Source organism: Pseudophryne corroboree, chromosome 2 (assembly GCF_028390025.1).
Source record: "Pseudophryne corroboree isolate aPseCor3 chromosome 2, aPseCor3.hap2, whole genome shotgun sequence".
Lineage (NCBI taxonomy): Eukaryota > Metazoa > Chordata > Amphibia > Anura > Myobatrachidae > Pseudophryne > Pseudophryne corroboree.
The window spans coordinates 27774040-27795075 of record NC_086445.1 but is presented as its reverse complement, the minus strand read 5'-3'; the positions used below and the strand labels follow the sequence as shown (position 1 = coordinate 27795075).

The 21036-nt window shown below is 50.5% G+C and overlaps 1 protein-coding gene across 2 annotated transcripts in view; it reads right to left on the bottom strand.

The window, feature by feature from the left end:
- The window catches only part of POLD3 (DNA polymerase delta 3, accessory subunit), a 33401-nt gene extending 31955 nt beyond the window's left edge, over positions 1-1446 (bottom strand). The window contains exon 1 of one of the 2 annotated variants that reach the window (XM_063950928.1): positions 1268-1446. In XM_063950928.1, coding sequence (XP_063806998.1) covers positions 1268-1408 — 141 coding nt within the window. In that variant the 5' untranslated portion in view covers positions 1409-1446. The remainder of the gene's footprint in view (positions 1-1267) is intronic. The other variant, XM_063950927.1, reaches the window with a different exon arrangement.
- Positions 1447-21036: the final 19590 nt, after the last annotated feature.

Sequence of the window (21036 nt, the reverse complement as noted above, 5' to 3'; positions counted from 1 at the left end):
GGTGGGGGTAGGAGTAGGGAGCGGGGGGTGATGTATGGGGGTAGGAGTAGGGAGCGGGGGGTGATGTATGGGGGTAGGAGTAGGGAGCGGGTGGTGATGTATGGGGTAGGAGTAGGGAGCGGGGGGTGATGTATGGGGTAGGGGGCAGGGGGGTGATGTATGGAGTAGGGAGCAGGGGGGTGATGTATGGGGTAGGGAGCAGGGGGGTGATGTATGGGGTAGGAGTAGGGAGTGGGGGGTGATGTATGGGGCAGGGAGCGGGGGGTGATGTATGGGGGTAGGAGTAGGGAGCGGGGGGTGATGTATGGGGCAGGGAGCGGGGGGTGATGTATGGGGGTAGGAGTAGGGAGCGGGGGGTGATGTATGGGGGTAGGAGTAGGGAGCGGGGGGTGATGTATGGGGGTAGGAGTAGGGAGCGGGGGGTGATGTATGGGGTAGGGAGCAGGGGGTGATGTATGGGGTAGGGAGCAGGGGGTGATGTATGGGGTAGGAGTAGGGAGCGGGGAGTGATGTATGGGGTAGGAGTAGGGAGCGGGGAGTGATGTATGGGGTAGGAGTAGGGAGCGGGGGGTGATGTATGGGGTAAGAGTAGGGAGCGGGGGGTGATGTATGGGGTAAGAGTAGGGAGCGGGGGGTGATGTATGGGGTAAGAGTAGGGAGCGGGGGGTGATGTATGGGGTAAGAGTAGGGAGCGGGGGGTGATGTATGGGGTAAGAGTAGGGAGCGGGGGTGATGTATGGGGTAAGAGTAGGGAGCGGGGGGTGATGTATGGGGTAAGAGTAGGGAGCGGGGGTGATGTATGGGGTAAGAGTAGGGAGCGGGGGGTGATGTATGGGGCAGGAGTAGGGAGCGGGGGTGATGTATGGGGTAGGAGTAGGGAGCGGGGGGTGATGTATGGAGTAGGGAGCGGGGGGTGATGTATGGAGTAGGGAGCGGGGGGTGATGTATGGGGTAGGGAGCAGGGGGGTGATGTATGGGGCAGGGGGGTGATGTATGGGGTAGGGAGCAGGGGGGTGATGTATGGGGTAGGGGGGTGATGTATGGGGTAGGGAGCAGGGGGGTGATGTATGGGGTAGGGGGGTGATGTATGGAGTAGGGAGCAGGGGGTGATGTATGGGGCAGGAGTAGGGAGCGGGGGGTGATGTATGGGTTAAGAGTAGGGAGCGGGGGGTGATGTATGGGGCAGGAGTAGGGAGCGGGGGTGATGTATGGGGTAGGAGTAGGGAGCAGCGCGGGGGGTGACGGGTAGCAGGGGGCGGGCACTCACGATCTTGTTGTGGTCTGCGATCAGCTCATCGATGTTCTCCAGGTACAGCTCGTCCATGGTGCCGTTGCTCGGGGTGACAGGCGGGAGACCGCAGGGTGAGCCGAAGACCCGGGCACGGAGGTCGGGAACGCGCATGTGCATAACCCCATCTCTGATTGGCTGGTAAGAAGCCCGGGCAGAGCAGCTAACCAATAAGCTCCGGCCGCAGTGCACGTGCATCGCTCCTGCCACGCCCTTTCCCGTGTGATTGTCCTCTGTGGGAGGAGCTAAAGACTACTAAAGCCTTCACTCCTGAGTCACATGTAGCGTGTAGCTCCGCCCATTTCTGCCTTTACACCGTCTCAATCTGAAGCAGGGAAATCCTTACTACCTGTACTGTGAGGCACACACACATTGTCCCAGTCCCAGTAGTAAGGATATCCCTGCTTCAGAGCAGGCCGCTCATTGTCTCAGTGTGATGCATTCACTTGTGCTGAAGCAGGGCTATCCGTAATGCATGGCCAGTCAGGGGGTCCTGAGGACTGAGTCTGGTATACAGTGCCAGTATTTCTCTAACGTCCTAGTGGATGCTGGGAACTCCGTAAGGACCATGGGGAATAGCGGGCTCCGAAGGAGGCTGGGCACTCTAGAAAGATCTTAGACTACCTGGTGTGCACTGGCTCCTCCCACTATGACCCTCCTCCAAGCCCCAGTTAGATTTCGTGCCCGGCCGAGGTTGGATGCACACTAGGGGCTCTCCTGAGCTTTTAGAAAGTTATGCTGCATTCACACCGCAAATGCCGGGTCCTACCCGGTAAGACAAACGTGTACTTACCGGGTGGGATCCGGCATTTGCGCTCCGTTGCAGGCTTCCCGACCCGGCAATATACCGGGTCGGTTGCCATGACAACGGAGGCCGCAGCAGCAGCAGGGGCGGGGGTGGAGGCGGCGTCGGGAGATGAGCTCATCTCCAGCGCCGCCTCTCCCTATCTTGTGAATGGGAACCGTGTCGCATCGACACGGCTCCCATTCACACCGCACCTGACCCGGTAATCAACCCGGGTAAAACCCTTCTTTTTTACCGGGTTGATTTACCGGGTCAGGCGACCCGCTAAATCGCCCAGTGTGCTTTCACATCGCACACTGACCCGGTTCGACACGGCAATATGCCGTGTCGGTACCGGGTTATTTGTGCGATGTGAAAGGGGTATGATAGTCTTAGAATTTGTTATTTTCAGTGAGACCTGCTGGCAACAGGCTCACTGCAGCGAGGGACTAAGGGGAGAAGAAGCGAACTCGCCTGCTTGCAGCCGGATTGGGCTTCTTAGGCTACTGGACACCATTAGCTCCAGAGGGATCGACCGCAGGCCCAGCCTTGATGTTCGGTCCCGGAGCCGCGCCGCCGTCCCCCTTACAGAGCCAGAAGCAAGAAGATGGTCCGGAAAATCGGCGGCATGAAGACTCGTCTTCACCAAGGTAGCGCACAGCACTGCAGCTGTGCGCCATTGCTCCTCTCACACACTTCACACTCCGGTCACTGAGGGTGCAGGGCGCTGGGGGGGGCGCCCTGAGGCAGCAATAAAAACACCTTGGCTGGCTAAAATACCTCAATATATGGCCCCAGGGGCTATATATGAGGTAAATACCCCTGCCAGAATTCCATAAAAAACGGGAGAATAGGCCGCGAAAAAGGGGCGGAGCCTATCTCCTCAGCACACTGGCGCCATTTTTCCCTCACAGCTCGGCTGGAGGGAAGCTCCCTGGCTCTTCCCTGCAATTCTACAGTACAGTAAGAGGGAAAAGAGAGGGGGGGCATTAAAATTGGCACTGTATACAGTATATTATATAAAAGCTATTAGGGACATAACTCAGTTAGTCCCTGTATATATATAGCGCTCTGGTGTGTGCTGGCATACTCTTACTCTGTCCCCCCAAAGGGCTTTTGTGGGTCCTGTCCTCGTTTAGAGCATTCCCTGTGTGTCTGCGGTGTGTCGGTACGGCTGTGTCGACATGTTGAATGAGGAGGCTTATATGGTGACAGAACAGAGGCCGATATATGTGATGTCGCCCCCTGTGGGGCCGACACCAGAGTGGATGGATAGGTGAAAGGTATTAACCGACAGTGTCAACTCCTTACATAAAAGGGTGGATGTGGGACAGCCGGCTTCGCAGCCCGCTCCTGCCCAGGAGTCTCAAAGGCCATCAGGGGCTCAAAAACGCCCGCTCTCTCAGATGGCAGACACAGATGTCGACACGGAGTCTGACTCCAGTGTCGACAAGGTGGAGACATATACACAATCCACTAGGAACATCCGTGACGTGATCCCGGCAATAAAAAATGTGTTATACATTTCTGACTTTAACCCAAGCACCTCTAAAAATGGGTTTTAGGTTTGGGGAGAAAAAACAGGCAGTGTTTTGTTCCCCCATCAGATGAATAAATGAAGTGTGTGAAAGCGTGGGTTCCCCCGTTAAGAAACTGGTAATTTATAAAAAGTTACTGATGGCGTACCCTTTCCCGCCAGGTGGATAAGTTACGCTGGGAGATATCCCCTAGGGTGGATAAGGCGCTCACACGTTTGTCAAAAAAGGTGGCACTGCCGTCTTAGGATACGGCCACTTTAATAGGTACCTGTTGATAAAAAACAGGAGGCTATCCTGAAGTCTGTATTTACACACTCAGGTACTAGACTGAGACCTGCAGATAGTGCTGCTGCAGCGTGGTCGGTGACCCTGTCAAACAGGGATACTAGTTGGCAAACATAAAAACATATTAAAGACGTCGTCTTATATATGGGGGATGCACAGAGGGATATTTTGCCGGCTGGCATCCAAAATAAATGTAATGTCCATTCTGTCAGGAGGGTATTAGAGACCTGTCACTGGACAGGTGATGCTGACTTAAAAAGCGCATAGAGAGCCTTATAAGGGTGAGGAATTATTTGGGGATGGTCTCTGGGACCTCGTATCCACAGCAACTGCTGGGAAGAAATAATTTTACCTCAGGTTTCCTCACAGAAAAAGGTACAGTCCTTTCGGCTTCAGAAAAGCAAGCGGGTCAAATGGCGCTTCCTTTCTGTACAGAGACAAGGGTAGAGGGAAAAAAGCTGCACCAGTCAGCCTGTTCCCAGAATCAAGATTCTTCCCCCGCCTCCTGTGAGGCCACACCATGACGCGGGTGCTACACAGGTGTAGCCAGGTACGGTGAGGGGCCGTCTCAAAAATTTCAGCAATTAGTGGGCTCGCTCACAGGTGGATCCCTGTTTCTTTCAAGTAGTATTTCAGGGGTACAAGCTGGAATTCGAGATGTCTCCCCCCAGCCGTTTCCTAAAATATGCCTTGCTGACAACTCCCTCAGGCAGGGAGGCTGTGCTAGAGGCAATTAATAAGCGGTATTCCCAGCAGGTAATACTCAAGGTGCCCCTACTTCAACAAGGACGGGGTTACTATTCCACACGGGTTGGGGTACCGAAACCGCATGGTTCGGTGTGACCCATTTTATATTTAAAATCCTTGAACACAAAAATTCAAGTTCAAGATGGAATCGCTCAGGGCGGTTATTCCAAGCCTGGACGAGGGGGATTACATGGTATCCTGGGACATCAAGGATGCTTACCTGCATGTCCCCATTTACCATCCTCGCCAGGAGTACCTCAGATTTGTGGTACAGGATTACCATTACCAAGTCCAGACACTGCCGTTTGGACTGTACATGGCACCGAGGGTGTTTTATCAAGGTAATGGCCGAAATGTTGATACTCCTTCAAAAAAAAGGGAGTTGTAATTATCCCGTACTTGGACAATCTCGTTATAAGGGCGAGGTCCAAGGAGCAGTTGGTAGTCGGGGTAGCACTATTTTGGAAAGTGCTACAACAGCATGGTTGGATTCTAAACAGTCCAAAGTCACAGCTGGTTCCTATGACACGTCTACTGTTCCTGGGGATGGTTCTGGACATAAACCAGAAATAGTGTTTCTCCCGGAGGAGAAAGCCAAGGAGTTGTCATCTCTAGTCAGAGACCTCCTGAAGCCAAAATAGGTAGCGGTGCATCATTGCACGCGAGTCCTGGGAAAAATGGTAGCTTCCTACGAAGCAATCCCATTAGGCAGGTTCCATACAAGAACTTTTCAGAGGGACCTGTTGGACAAGTGGTCCGGATCGCATCTTCCGATGCATAGGCTGATAACCCTGTCTCCAAGGACCAGGGTATCTCTACTGTGGTGGCTGCAGAGTGCCCATCTTCAAGAGGGCCGCAGGTTCGGCATACAGGACTAGGTCCTAGTGACCATGGATTCCAGCCTTTGAGGCTGGGAGGCAGTCACACAGGGAAGAAATTTCCAGGGACTTTGGTCAAGTCAGGTTATTTCCCTACACATAAATATTCTGGACCTGAGGGCCATTTACAATGCCCTGAGGCCGGCAAGGCCTCTGCTTCAAAACCAGCCGGTACTGATCCAATCAGACAACATCACGGCAGTCGCCCATGTAAACCAACAGGGCGGCACAAGAAGCAGGATGGCGATGGCAGAAGCCACAAGGATTCTCCGATAGGCGGAAAATCATGTGTTAGCACTGTCAGCAGTGTTCATTCCCGGAGTGGACAACTGGGAAGCAGATCTTCTCAACAGACACGACCTCCTCCCGGGAGAATGGGGACTTCCTCCAGAAGTCTTCCAATAGGATTGTACACCATTGGGAAAGGCCACAGGTGGACATGATGGTGTCCCGCCTCAACAAAAAGCTATAAAAGATATTGCACCGGGTCAAGGGACCCTCAGGCGATAGCTATGGACGCTCTGGTAACACCGTGGGTGTACCAGTCGGTTTATGTGTTCTCCCCTCTGCCTCTCATACCAAAGGTACTGAGAATAATAAGAAGGCGAGGAGTAAGAACGATACTCGTGGATGGCCAAGAAGAGCTTGGTACCCAGAACTTCAAGAATTTATATCAGAGGACCCATGGCCTCTGCCACTCAGACAGGACCTGCGGCAGCAGGGGCCCTGTCTGTTCCAAGACTTACCGTGGCTGCGTTTGTCGGCATGGCGGTTGAACGCCGGATCCTGAAGGAAAAGGGCATTCTGGAGGAAGTCATTCCTACGCTTACTAAAGCCAGGAAAGAGGTTACAGCAACTCATTATCACCGCATATGGCGAAAATATGTTGCATGGTGTGAGGCCGAAAGGGCCCCAACAGAGGAATTTCAACTAGGTCGATTTCTGCATTTCCTGCAAGCAGGAGTGACTATGGGCCTTAACTTGGGTTCCATTAAGGTACAGATCTCGGCTCTGTCGATTTTCTTTCAAAAAGAACTAGCTTCAGTACCTGAAGTTCAGATATTTATAAAAGGAGTGCTGCAGAGTCAGCCCCCGTTTGTGCCTCCTGTGGCACTTTGGGATCTCAACGTGGTGTTGAGTTTCTTAAAATCACATTGGTTTGAACCACTAAAAACCGTGGATCTGAAATATCTCACGTGGAAGGTGGTTATGTTATTGGCCTTGGCTTCTGCCAGGCGAGTATCAAAGTTGGCGGCTTTGTCTTGTAAAAGCCCTTATTTGATTTTCCATATGGATAGGGCAGAATTGAGGACTCGTCCCCAGTTTCTCCCAAAGGTGGTGTCAGCGTTTCACCTGAACCAGCCTATTGTGGTGCCTAGGCTACTAGGGACTTGGAGGACTCCAAGTTGCTAGACGTTGTCAGGGCACTGAAAATATATGTTTCCAGAACGGCTAGAGTCAGAAAATCTGACTCGCTGTTTATCCTATATGCACCTAACAAGCTGGGTGCTCCTGCTTCTAAGCAGACTATTGCTCGTTGGATTTGTAGTACAATTCAGCTTGCACATACTGTGGCAGGCCTGCCACAGCCAAAATCTGTCAATGCCCATTCCACAAGGAAGGTGGGCTCATCTTGGGCGGCTGCCCGAGAGGTCTCGGCTTTACAACTTTGCCGAGCAGCTACTTGGTCAGGGGCAAACACGTTTGCAAAATTCTACAAATTTGATACCCTGGCTGAGGAGGACCTGGAGTTCTCTCATTCAGTGCTGCAGAGTCATCCGCACTCTCCCGCCCGTTTGGGAGCTTTGGTATAATCCCCATGGTCCTTACGGAGTTCCCAGCATCCACTAGGACGTTAGAGAAAATAAGAATTTACTCACCGGTAATTCTATTTCTCGTAGTCCGTAGTGGATGCTGGGCGCCCATCCCAAGTGCGGTTTATCTGCAATACTTGTACATAGTTATTGTTAACTAAATCGGGTTATTGTTGAGCCATCTGTTGAGAGGCTCTATTGTTTCATACTGTTAACTGTGTTTCATATCACGAGTTGTACGGTGTGATTGGTGTGGCTGGTATGAGTCTTACCCGGGATTCAAAATCCTTCCTTATTGTGTACGCTCGTCCGGGCACAGTACCTAACTGAGGCTTGGAGGAGGGTCATAGTGGGAGGAGCCAGTGCACACCAGGTAGTCTAAGATCTTTCTAGAGTGCCCAGCCTCCTTCGGAGCCCGCTATTCCCCATGGTCCTTACGGAGTTCCCAGCATCCACTACGGACTACGAGAAATAGAATTACCGGTGAGTAAATTCTTATTTTCCTGCATACTTGCCTACCTGACCCTCTCCATGAGGGAGAAAATGCTCTGTTCCTGGACTTTCCTGGTAATGTATGATTGCCATCACCTGTGGTGAAACACCTTTCTTATCAATTAACTAGCTCACCACAGGTGATGGCAATCATACATTACCAGGAAAGTCCAGGAACAGAGCATTTTCTCCCTCATGGAGAGGGTCAGGTAGGCAAGTATGATTTCCTGCCTCACAGAAATATGTAGCTAAGCTACTTACTGGGGTATAAATGGTAAGCGGCACGGTTTCAGGTAAGCAGTGCGCGGCTCCGCACGGTATCTGGTAAGCAGTGCGTGACTCCATGTGGCATCAGGCAAGCAGCGCGAGATCAGGTAAACAGTGCGCGGCTCCGCGTGGTTTTAGGTAAGCAGTGCGCGGCTCCGCGCGGGATCAGGTAAGCAGTGCACGGCTCCGCGCGGGATCAGGTAAGCAGTGCACGGCTCCGCGCGGGATCAGGTAAGCAGTGCACGGCTCCGCGCGGGATCAGGTAAGCAGTGCACGGCTCCGCGCGGGATCAGGTAAGCAGTGCACGGCTCCGCGCGGGATCAGGTAAGCAGCGCACGGCTCCGTTCGGTTTCAGGTAAGCAGCGCGCGGCTCTTCACGGTTTCAGGTAAGCAGTACGCGGCTCTGCACAGTTTCAGGTAAGCAGTGCATGGCTCTGCGCGGTATCTGGTATGCAGCGCGCGGCTCTGCACGGTTTCAGGTAAGCAGTGCAAGGCTCTGCACGGTTTCAGGTAAGCAGTGCATGGCTCTGCGCGGTATCAGGTAAGCAGCGCACGGCTCTGCACGGTATCAGGTAAGCAGTGCAAGGCTCCGCGCGGTATCAGGTAAGCAGCGCACGGCCCCGCACGGTTTCAGGTAAGCAGTGCAAGGCTCCGCACGGTATCAGGTAAGCAGCACACGGCTCTGCACGGTATCAGGTAAGCAGTGCAAGGCTCCGCGCGGTATCAGGTAAGCAGCGCACGGCTCTGCACGGTATCAGGTAAGCCAGGGCTTGAGACATTTTCTAAAATCTAGGAGCCAGGATGAAACTGTAGGAGCCAGAGCAACTACCGGCAGGAGGGAGAGGGGGGAATTGGACATCACTGCCCGTGGCCAGGGCCATCTTAACAGCGTCCACCCATTCATAGGAATAAATTGGAAAAAAAATGATAATTTGCCCCTGCTACAGTCCCTACATGCTATTCCCCATCACTGTGTCACACTACTGCCCCCTGTATTCCCCACTACTACTGTATATCACTGCTCTTACCTCTGCTCCACATTATGGCCCTCATTCCGAGTTGTTCGCTCGCAAGCTGCTTTTAGCAGCTTTGCACACGCTAAGCCGCCGCCTACTGGGAGTGAATCTTAGCATAGTAAAATTGCAAACGAAAGATTCTCAAAATTGCGATTACACACCTCTTAGCAGTTTCTGAGTAGCTTCAAACTTGGCATCTGCGATCAGTTCAGTGCTTGTCGTTCCTGGTTTGACGTCACAAACACACCCAGCGTTCGCCCAGACACTCCTCCGTTTCTCCAGCCACTCCCGCGTTTTTCCCAGAAACGGTAGCGTTTTTTCACACACACCCATAAAACGGCCAGTTACCGCCCAGAAACACCCACTTCCTGTCAAACACATTACGATCACCAGAACGAAGAAAAAACCGTGAGTAAAATTCCTAACTGCATAGCAAATTTACTTGGCGCAGTCGCAGTGCGGACATTGCGCATGCGCACTAAGCGGAAAATCGCTGCGATGCGAAGAAATTTACCGAGCGAACAACTCGGAATAACCCCCTATGTTCTTGCTGTTCCTTTTGTACTACAGTATTAGGTCCCTGTGTTGTACCTTCCATGCTGCTGCGTCCCTGCTGTTCTCTCTATTCCCCATTATCAGAGCCGGCCCTAACCAATATGATGCCCTAGGCAAGATTTTGGCTGGTGCCCCCTAGCACCACCGTTGGTTCCGCCTATGACCCTGCACCTCTTTCCCAGCACCATCACCCCTCACCCATAGCAGTCCTTATTTTGGTGTTTGTACCCTCTATATTTTAAATAGGAACAGTTCGCACATTTGGCGCACAGCCCAAAAAGGTGTGTGTTTTTGCTGGCAAGGGGATTGGCCACACAATAGTAACCCCAATTCAAATAACGCCACACAGTACTGCAACTTTATTCACATTTGATCATGCGATAGTGTCCATAATTCACATTACATCCCACAGTAGTATCACTTTACCTTATAAACATTACTCCTCACAGTAGAGCCCCTTATTCACATTACATTACATTGAATTGCTCCTTATTCACATTACACCACACCTTATTGCTCTTTATTCACATTAGACGACACAGTAGTGCTCTTTCTATATGCAACGCCACATAGTAGAGCACCTTATACACATAATGCCACACATTAGTAATGCATTTCTACACATAATTCCGCACCGTATGCCCCTTACATATATGAGACACATTATTAATGTCCTTATAAACATAATACACCTTAGACATTATGACAACCTTTATTAATGCCCTTTTCTCTATCGTCCTAGTGGATGCTGGGGTTCCTGAAAGGACCATGGGGAATAGCGGCTCCGCAGGAGACAGGGCACAAAAGTAAAGCTTTCCGATCAGGTGGTGTGCACTGGCTCCTCCCCCTATGACCCTCCTCCAAGCCAGTTAGATTTTTGTGCCCGGCCGAGAAGGGTGCAATCTAGGTGGCTCTCCTAAAGAGCTGCTTAGAAAAGTTTAGCTTAGGTTTTTTATTTTACAGTGAGTCCTGCTGGCAACAGGATCACTGCAACGAGGGACTTAGGGGAGAAGAAGTGAACTCACCTGCGTGCAGGATGGATTGGCTTCTTGGCTACTGGACATCAGCTCCAGAGGGACGATCACAGGTACAGCCTGGATGGTCACCGGAGCCTTGCCGCCGGCCCCCTTGCAGATGCTGAAGTAAGAAGAGGTCCAGAATCGGCGGCAGAAGACTCCTCAGTCTTCTAAAGGTAGCGCACAGCACTGCAGCTGTGCGCCATTTTCCTCTCAGCACACTTCACACGGCAGTCACTGAGGGTGCAGGGCGCTGGGAGGGGGGCGCCCTGGGAGGCAAATGAATACCTATTTTGGCTAAAAATACCTCACATATAGCCTCCGGAGGCTATATGGAGATATTTAACCCCTGCCAGAATCCGTTAAGAGCGGGAGACGAGGCCGCCGAAAAAGGGGCGGGGCCTATCTCCTCAGCACACAGCGCCATTTTCCCTCACAGAAAGGCTGGAGGGAAGGCTCCCAGGCTCTCCCCTGCACTGCACTACAGAAACAGGGTTAAAACAGAGAGGGGGGGGCACTAAATTGGCGTTAGAAATATATAAAAAAGATGCTATAAGGGAAAACACTTATATAAGGTTGTCCCTATATAATTATAGCGTTTTTGGTGTGTGCTGGTAAACTCTCCCTCTGTCTCTCCAAAGGGCTAGTGGGTCCTGTCCTCTATCAGAGCATTCCCTGTGTGTGTGCTGTGTGTCGGTACGTGTGTGTCGACATGTATGAGGACGATGTTGGTGAGGAGGCGGAGCAATTGCCTGTAATGGTGATGTCACTCTCTAGGGAGTCGACACCGGAATGGATGGCTTATTTAGGAAATTACGTGATAATGTCAACACGCTGCAAGGTCGGTTGACGACATGAGACGGCCGACAAACAATTAGTACCGGTCCAGACGTCTCAAAAACACCGTCAGGGGTTTTTAAAACGCCCGTTTACTTTAGTCGGTCGACACAGACACAGACAGGGACACTGAATCCAGTGTCGACGGTGAATAAACAAACGTATTCCTTATTAGGGCCACACGTTAAAGGCAATGAAGGAGGTGTTACATATTTCTGATACTACAAGTACCACAAAAGAGGGTATTATGTGGGATGTGAAAAAACTACCGTAGTTTTTCCTGAATCAGATAAATTAAATAAAGTGTGTGATGATGCGTGGGTTCCCCCCGATAGAAAATTATGGGCGGTATACCCTTTCCCGCCAGAAGTTAGGGCGCGTTGGGAAACACCCCTTAGGGTGGATAAGGCGCTCACACGCTTATCAAAACAAGTGGCGGTACCGTCTATAGATAGGGCCGTCCTCAAGGACCAGCTGACAGGAGGCTGGAAAATATCATAAAAAGTATATACACACATACTGGTGTTATACTGCGACCAGCGATCGCCTCAGCCTGGATGTGCAGAGCTGGGGTGGCTTGGTCGGATTCCCTGACTAAAAATATTGATACCCTTGACAGGGACAGTATTTTATTGACTATAGAGCATTTAAAGGATGCATTTCTATATATGCGAGATGCACAGAGGGATATTTGCACTCTGGCATCAAGAGTAAATGCGATGTCCATATCTGCTAGAAGATGTTATGGACACGACAGTGGTCAGGTGATGCAGATTCCAAACGGCACAAAGGTGTATTGCCGTATAAAGGAAGAGGAGTTATTTGGGGTCGGTCCATCGGACCTGGTGGCCACGGCAACTGCTGGAAAATCCGCCGTTTTTACCCTAAGTCACATCTCTGCAGAAAAAGACACCGTCTTTTCAGCCTCAGTCCTTTCGTCCCTATAAGATCATATCTGCCCAGGGATAGAGGAAAGGGAAGAAGACTGCAGCAGGCAGCCCATTCCCAGGAACAGAAGCGTTCCACCGCTTCTGACAAGTTCTCAGCATGGCGCTGAGACCGTACAGGACCCCTGGATCCTACAAGTAGTATCCCAGGGGTACAGATTGGAATGTCGAGACGTTTCCCCTTCGCAGGCTCCTGAAGTCTGCTTTACCAAGGTCTCCCTCCGACAAGGAGGCAGTATGGGAAAAAATTCACAAGCTGTATTCCCAGCAGGTGATAATTAAATTACCCCTCCTACTACAAGAAAAGGGGTATTATTCCACACTATATTGTGGTACTGAAGCCAGAAGGCTAGGTGAGACTTATTCTAAAAAAATTTTTGAACACTTACAAAGGTTCAAATCGAGATGGAGTCACTCAGAGCAGTGATAACGAACCAGGAAGAAGGGGACTATATAGTGTCCCGGGACATCAGGGATGCTTACCTCTATGTCCCAAATTTGCCCTTCTCACTAAGGGTACCTCAGGTTCGTGGTGCAGAACTGTCACTATCAGTTTCAGACGCTGCCGTTTGGACCCCGGGTCTTTACCAAGGTAATGGCCGAAATGATGATTCTTCTTCGAAGAAAAGGCGTCTTAATTATCCCTTACTTGGACGATCTCCTGATAAGGGCATAGTCCAGGGAACAGTTGGAGGTCGGAGTAGCACTATCTCGGATACTGCTACAACAGCACGGGTGGATTCTAAATATTCCAAAATCGCAGCTGATCCCGACGACACGTCTGCTGTGCCTAGGGATGATTCTGGACACAGTCCAGAAAAAGGTGTTTCTCCCGGAAGAGAAAGCCAGGGAGTTATCCGAGCTAGTCAGGAACCTCCTAAAAACAGTGCATCATTGCACAAGGGTCCTGGTAAAAATGGTGGCTTCCTACGAAGCAATTCCATTCGGCAGATTTCACGCAAGAACTTTTCAGTGGGATCTGCTGGACAAATGGTCCGGATCGCATCTTCAGATGCATCAGCGGATAACCCTATATCCAAGGACAAGGGTGTCTCTCCTGTGGTGGTTATAGAGTGCTCATCTTCTAGAGGGCCGCAGATTCGGCATTCAGGATTGGATGCTGGTGACCACGGAGCCCAGCCCGAGAGGCTGGGGAGCAGTCACACAAGGAAAAAATTTCCAGGGAGTGTGATCAAGTCTGGAGACTTTTCTCCACATAAATATACTGGAGCTAAGGGTAAATTTATAATGCTCTAAGCTTAGCAAGACCTCTGCTTCAAGGTCAGCCGGTATTGATCCAGTGGGAAAAACATCACGGCAGTCGCCCACGTAAACAGACAGGGCGACACAAGAAGCAGGAGGGCAATGGCAAAAACTGCAAGGACTTTTCGCTGGGCGGAAAATCATGTGATAGCACTGTCAGCAGTGTTTCATCCCGGGAATGGAAACTGGGAAGCAGACTTCCTCAGCAGGCACGACCTCCACCCGGGAGAGTGGAAACTTCATCGGGAAGTTTTTTTCCACATGATTGTAAACCGTTGGGAAATACCAAAGGTGGACATGATGGCGTCCCGTCTGAACAAAAAACGGGACAGGTATTGCGCCAGGTCAAGAGACCCTCAGGCAATAGCTGTGGACGTTCTGGTAACACCGTGGGTGTACCAGTCGGTGTATGTGTTCCCTCCTCTGCTTCTCATACCTAAGGTGCTGAGAATTATAAGACGTAGAGGAGTAAGAACTATACTCATGGCTCCGGATTGGCCAAGAAGGACTTGGTACCCGGAACTTCAAGAGATGCTTACAGAGGTCTTATGGCCTCTGCCGCTAAGAAGGGACTTGCTTCAGCAAGTACCATGTCTGTTCCAAGACTTACCGCAGCTGCGTTTGTCGGCATGGCGGTGGAAAGCCGGATCCTAAGGGAAAAAGGCATTCCGGAAGAGGTCATTCCTACCCTGGTCAAAGCCAGAAAGGAGGTGACCGCACAACATTATCACCACATGTGGCGAAAATATGTTGCGTGGTGTGAGGCCAGGAAGGCCCCACAAAGAAATTTCAACTCTGTCGTTTCCTGCATTTCCTGCAAACAGGAGTGTCTATGGGCCTCAAATTGGGGTCCATTAAGGTTCAAATTTCGGCCCTGTCGATTTTCTTCCAGAAAGAATTGGCTTCAGTTCCTGAAGTCCAGAAGTTTGTCAAGGGAGTATTGCATATACAACCCCCTTTTGTGCCTCCAGTGGCACTGTGGGATCTCAACGTAGTTCTGGGATTCCTCAAATCACATTGGTTTAAAACCAGTCAAATCTGTGGATTTGAAGCATCTCACATGAAAAGTGACCATGCTCTTGGCCCTGGCCTGGACCAGGCGAGTGTCAAATTGGTGGTTTTTTCTCAAAAAAGCCCATATCTGTTTGTCCATTCGGACAGGGCAGAGCTGCGGACTCGTCCCCAGTTCTCTCCCTAAGGTGGTGTCAGTGTTTCACCTGAACCAGCTTATTGTGGTGCCTTGCACCTACTAGGGACTTGGAGGACTCCAAGTTGCTAGATGTTGTCAGGGCCCTGAAAATATGTTCCAGGACGGCTGGAGTCAGGAAAACTGACTTGCTGTTATCCTGTATGCACCCAACAAACTGGGTGCTCTTGCTTCTAAGCAGACTATTGCTAGTTGGATGTGTAATACAATTCAGCTTGCACATTCTGTGGCAGGCCTGCCACAGCCAAAATATGTAAATGCCCATTCCACAAGGAAGGTGGGCTCATCTTGGGCGGCTGCCCGAGGGGTCTCGGCTTTACAACTTTGCCGAGCAGCTACTTGGTCAGGGGCAAACACGTTTGCTAAATTCTACAAATTTGATACCCTGGCTAAGGAGGACCTGGAGTTCTCTCATTCGGTGCTGCAGAGTCATCCGCACTCTCCCGCCCGTTTGGGAGCTTTGGTATAATCCCCATGGTCATTTCAGGAACCCCAGCATCCACTAGGACGATAGAGAAAATAAGAATTTACTTACCGATAATTCTATTTCTCGGAGTCCGTAGTGGATGCTGGGCGCCCATCCCAAGTGCGGATTATCTGCAATACTTGTACATAGTTACAAAAATCGGGTTATTATTGTTGTGAGCCATCTTTTCAGAGGCTCCGCTGTTATCATACTGTTAACTGGGTTTAGATCACAAGTTGTACGGTGTGATTGGTGTGGCTGGTATGAGTCTTACCCGGGATTAAAAATTCCTCCCTTATTGTGTACGCTCGTCCGGGCACAGTACCTAACTGGCTTGGAGGAGGGTCATAGGGGGAGGAGCCAGTGCACACCACCTGATCGAAAAGCTTTACTTTTGTGCCCTGTCTCCTGCGGAGCCGCTATTCCCCATGGTCCTTTCAGGAACCCCAGCATCCACTACGGACTCCGAGAAATAGAATTATCGGTAAGTAAATTCTTATTTTACACATAATGTCCCTTACACATATGCCGCACATTATAAATGCCCTTATACACATAATGACACACATTGTGCCCCCTACACATTTGCTGCGCATTATTAGTGCCCCTATACACATAATGACACACATACAGTAGTACCCTGTTACACATATAGCGCACATTATTAATGCCCTTATACACATAATCACACACATAGTGCCCCTTATACATATGTTGCATATTATTAATGCATTTTTACATGACACACATAATGCTCCTTACACATATTCTGAACTCTACTGCACAACTAACCCACTCACATGCACACAGCACTCACACTGCCACTAACACTGTGACCTCTGCCTCTGCTTGGATACAGATGTGTCCTCATAATTCTTACCTCAATGCTAACGTCGGGCACCTTTTTTTTATGAAAATGCATCTTATTTGCATTGCTATGTGGTTAGGATGCACAAGCAGCTTCTGCTGATTAAAATGATATGCAACATGCCTATATACTGTGTGAGACTGTGGCTGTATCTGCATATGAATACAGAATATAGGCATGCCGCATATCATTTTAATCAGCAGAAGCTGCTGATGCCCCTAGGCATATCAAATGCCCTAGGCAATTGCCTAGTTTGCCTATGCCTATGGCCGGCTCTACCCATTATGATGTCACACTGCTGTTCTCTCTATTCCCCATTATGATGTCACACTGCTGTTCTCTCTATTCCCCATTATGATGTCACACTGCTGTTCTCTCTAGTCCCCGTTATGATGTCACACTGCTGTTCTCTCTAGTCCCCGTTATGATGTCACACTGCTGTTCTCTCTAGTCCCTGCTATGATGTCACACTGCTGTACCCCTCTGTTCCCTTCAATTATGTCCTACTGCTTTGCCCTCTATTCCTTGCTACTCACACTGCAGTTCTCTTTATTCCCCACTAGCTGATGCGCCCGGTTTCCCCCGGGCAAAGGTTTGCTGGGTGGAACATTTTGCCTTTTTCTCTTACGTCCTAGAGGATGCTGGGGACTCCGTAAGGACCATGGGGATAGACGGGCTCCGCAAGAGACATGGGCACTAAAAATAACTTTAGATATGGGTGTGCACTGGCTCCTCCCTCTATGCCCCTCCTCCAGACCTCAGTTAGATCCTATGCCCAGAGGAGACTGGGTGCATTACAGGGAGCTCTCCTGAGTTTCCTGAAAGAAATAATTTTTGTTAGGTTTTTTATTTTCAGGGAGCACTGCTGGCAACAGGCTCCCTGCATCGTGGGACTGAGGAGAGAGAAGCAGACCTACTTAAATGATAGGCTCTGCTTCTTAGGCTACTGGACACCATTAGCTCCAGAGGGAGTCAGAACGCAGGTCTCTCCTAGCTGTTCGTCCCGGAGCCACGCCGCCGTCCTCCTCACAGAGCCGGAAGATAGAAGCCGGGTGAGTATAAGAAGAAAGAAGACTTCATGATCTTCACTGAGGTAACGCACAGCAGTAACGCTGTGCGCCATTGCTCCCATACACCTCACACACGACAGTCACTGTAAGGGTGCAGGGCGCAGGGGGGGGCGCCCTGGGCAGCAATTTAAACCTCTGTTCTGGCAATATAGGGACATATATGGGCTCTGCACTGTATATTCAGACATCCCCTGCCAGTTTTAAAAGAAATTGAGCGGGACCGAAGCCCGCCGCTGAGGGGGCGGAGCTTGATTCTCAGCACTCACCAGCGCCATTTTCTCCACAGCACACCGCTGAGAAGCTGGCTCCCCGGACTCTCCCCTGCTGAACACGGTGACAGAGGGTTTGAAAGAAGGGGGGACGGGGGGGCACATAATTTGGCGCAGTGTTTTATATATATATATATATATATATATATTTCTCTAACGTCCTAAGTGGATGCTGGGGACTCCGTAAGGACCATGGGGATTAGCGGCTCCGCAGGAGACTGGGCACAACTAAAGAAAGCTTTAGGACTACCTGGTGTGCACTGGCTCCTCCCACTAAAACCCTCCTCCAGACCTCAGTTAGATTCTTGTGCCCGGCCGAGCTGGATGCACACTAGGGGCTCTCCTGAGCACCTAGAAAGAAAGTATATTTAGGTTTTTTATTTTCAGTGAGATCTGCTGGCAACAGACTCACTGCAGCGAGGGACTAAGGGGAGAAGAAGCGAACCTACCTAACAGGTGGTAGTTTGGGCTTCTTAGGCTACTGGACACCATTAGCTCCAGAGGGATCGACCGCAGGACCCGACCTTGGTGTTCGTTCCCGGAGCCGCGCCGCCGTCCCCCTTACAGAGCCAGAAGCACGAAGAAGGTCCGGAAAATCGGCGGCAGAAGACTTTGGTCTTCACCAAGGTAGCGCACAGCACTGCAGCTGTGCGCCATTGCTCCTCATGTACACCTCACACTCCGGTCATTGATGGGTGCAGGGCGCTGGGGGGGGCGCCCTGAGGGCAATATATGACACCTTGGCTGGCAAATCTACATCATATATAGTCCTAGAGGCTATATAGATGTAAAATTACCCCTGCCAGTATTCCAGAAAAAGCGGGAGAAAGTCAGTTGAAAAAGGGGCGGGGCTTCTCCCTCAGCACACTGGCGCCATTTTCTCTTCACAGTGCAGCTGGAAGACAGCTCCCCAGGCTCTCCCCTGTAGTTTTCAGGCTCAAAGGGTTAAAAAGAGAGGGGGGGGGGGGGCACTAAATTTAGGCGCAATATATGTATACAAGCAGCTATTTGGGGAAAAATCACTCAGTTATAGTGTTAATCCCTGCATTATATAGCGCTCTGGTGTGTGCTGGCATACTCTCTCTCGGTCTCCCCAAAGGACTTTGTGGGGTCCTGTCCTCAGTCAGAGCATTCCCTGTGTGTGTGTCGGTACGGCTGTGTCGACATGTTGGATGAGGAAGGTTACGTGGAGGCGGAGCAGAGGCCGATAAATGGGATGTCGCCCCCTGTGGGGCCGACACCAGAGTGGATGGATAGGTGGAAGGTATTAACCGACAGTGTCAACTCCTTACATAAAAGGCTGGATGACGTAACAGCTGTGGGACAGCCGGCTTCTCAGCCCGCATCTGCCCAGGCGTCTCACAGGCCATCAGGGGCTCAAACAACGCCCGTTACCTCAGATGGCAGACACAGATGTCGACACGGAGTCTGACTCCAGTGTCGACGAGGTTGAGACATATACACAATCCACTAGGAACATCCGTTACATGATCTCGGCAATGAAAAAATGTGTTACGCATTTTCTGACATGAACCCAAGTACCACATAAAAGGGGTTTTATTTTTGGGGAGAAAAAGCAGCCAGTGTTTTGTTCCACCATCAGATGAATGAATGAAGTGTGTAAAGAAGCGTGGTTTCCCCCAATAAGAAACTGGTAATTTCTAAAAAGTTACTGATGGCGTACCCTTTCCCGCCAGAGGATAGGTCACGTGGGGAGATATCCCTTAGGGTGGATAAGGCGCTCACACGTTTGTCAAAAGGTGGCACTGCCGTCTTAGGATACGGCCACCTTGAAGGAACCTGCTGATAAAAAGCAGGAGGCGATCCTGAAGTCTGTATTTACACACTCAGGTTATATACTGAAACCTGCAATTGCCTCAGCATAAATAGTGCTGCTGCAGCGTGGTCTGACACCCTGTCAGATAATATTAATACGCTAAGACAGGGATAATATTTTGCTAACATTGAGCAATATTTAAGACGTTGGGGTATATTTACTAAGGTCCCGATTTTGACCGAGATGCCGTTTTTTCTTCAAAGTGTCATCTCGGTAATTTACTAAGCAAAAATCACGTCAGTGATGAGGGCATTCGTAATATTTTGGAAGTCCTAGGAAAAAATCATGAATCAATACACCATCGGTCAAATACGCCTGCAATTTGGTAGAAATCGGTCATTTACTAAAAAGTGCAAAACACAAACACTGCCGACAATAGCCAAACACTGCCGTGATAAAATACAAATTGTGAAAAAGTGCTAAAAAAAAACAGACCTGCTTTTTTATCCCGTGTTTGTATAGGCATGCACGGATCCATGAGATCCGTGCATGTTTTTCAGTGGGAAGGGGGGGGGGAATGTTCTAAATTTTCTGAAAAAAAATTGCGTGGGGTCCCCCCTCCTAAGGCAAACCAGCCTCGGGCTCTTTGAGCCGATCCTGGTTGCAGAAATATGGGGAAAAAATGGACAGGGGTTCCCCCATATTTAAGCAACCAGCATCGGGCTCTGCGCCTGGTCCTGGTTCCAAAAATACGGGGGAACAAAAAGAGTAGGGGTCCCCCGTATTTTTGAAACCAGCACCGGGCTCCACTAGCTGGACAGATAATGCCACAGCCGGGGGTCACTTTTATACAGTGCCTTGCGGCCGTGGCATCAAATATCCAACTAGTCACCCCTGGCCGGGGTACCCTGGGGGAGTGGGGACCCCTTCAATCAAGGGGTCCCCCCCAGCCACCCAAGGGCCAGGGGTGAAGCCCGAGGCTGTCTCCCCCATCCAATGGGCTGCGGATGGGGGGCTGATAGCCTTTGTGAAAAGTGATTGATATTGTTTTTAGTAGCAGTACTACAAGGCCCAGCAAGCCTCCCCCGCAAGCTGGTACTTGGAGAACCACAAGTACCAGCATGCGGCGGAAAAACGGGCCCGCTGGTACCTGTAGTACTACTACTAAAAAAATACCCCAATAAAGACAACACACACACACCTTGAAAGTATAACTTTAATACATCCATCCACACCTCCATATACACATACTTACCTTATGTTCCCACGCAGGTCGGTCCTCTTCTCCAGTAGAATCCATGGTGTACCTGTTGAAAAAATTATACTCACATAATCCAGTGTTTTCGGCTCCTCGGTAAATCCTTTTGTAATCCACGTACTTGAAAAAATAAAAAAACGGATACCCGACCACGAACTGAAAGGGGACCCATGTTTTCACATGGGCCCCCTTTCCCCGAATGCCAGAAACCCACTCTGACTGATGTCTAAGTGGGTTTCTTCAGCCAATCAGGGAGCGCCACGTTGTGGCACCCTCCTGATCGGCTGTGTGCTCCTGTACTGTATGACAGGCGGCACACGGCAGTGTTACAATGTAGCGCCTATGCGCTCCATTGTAACCAATGGTGGGAACTTTCAGGTCAGCGGTTGACCGA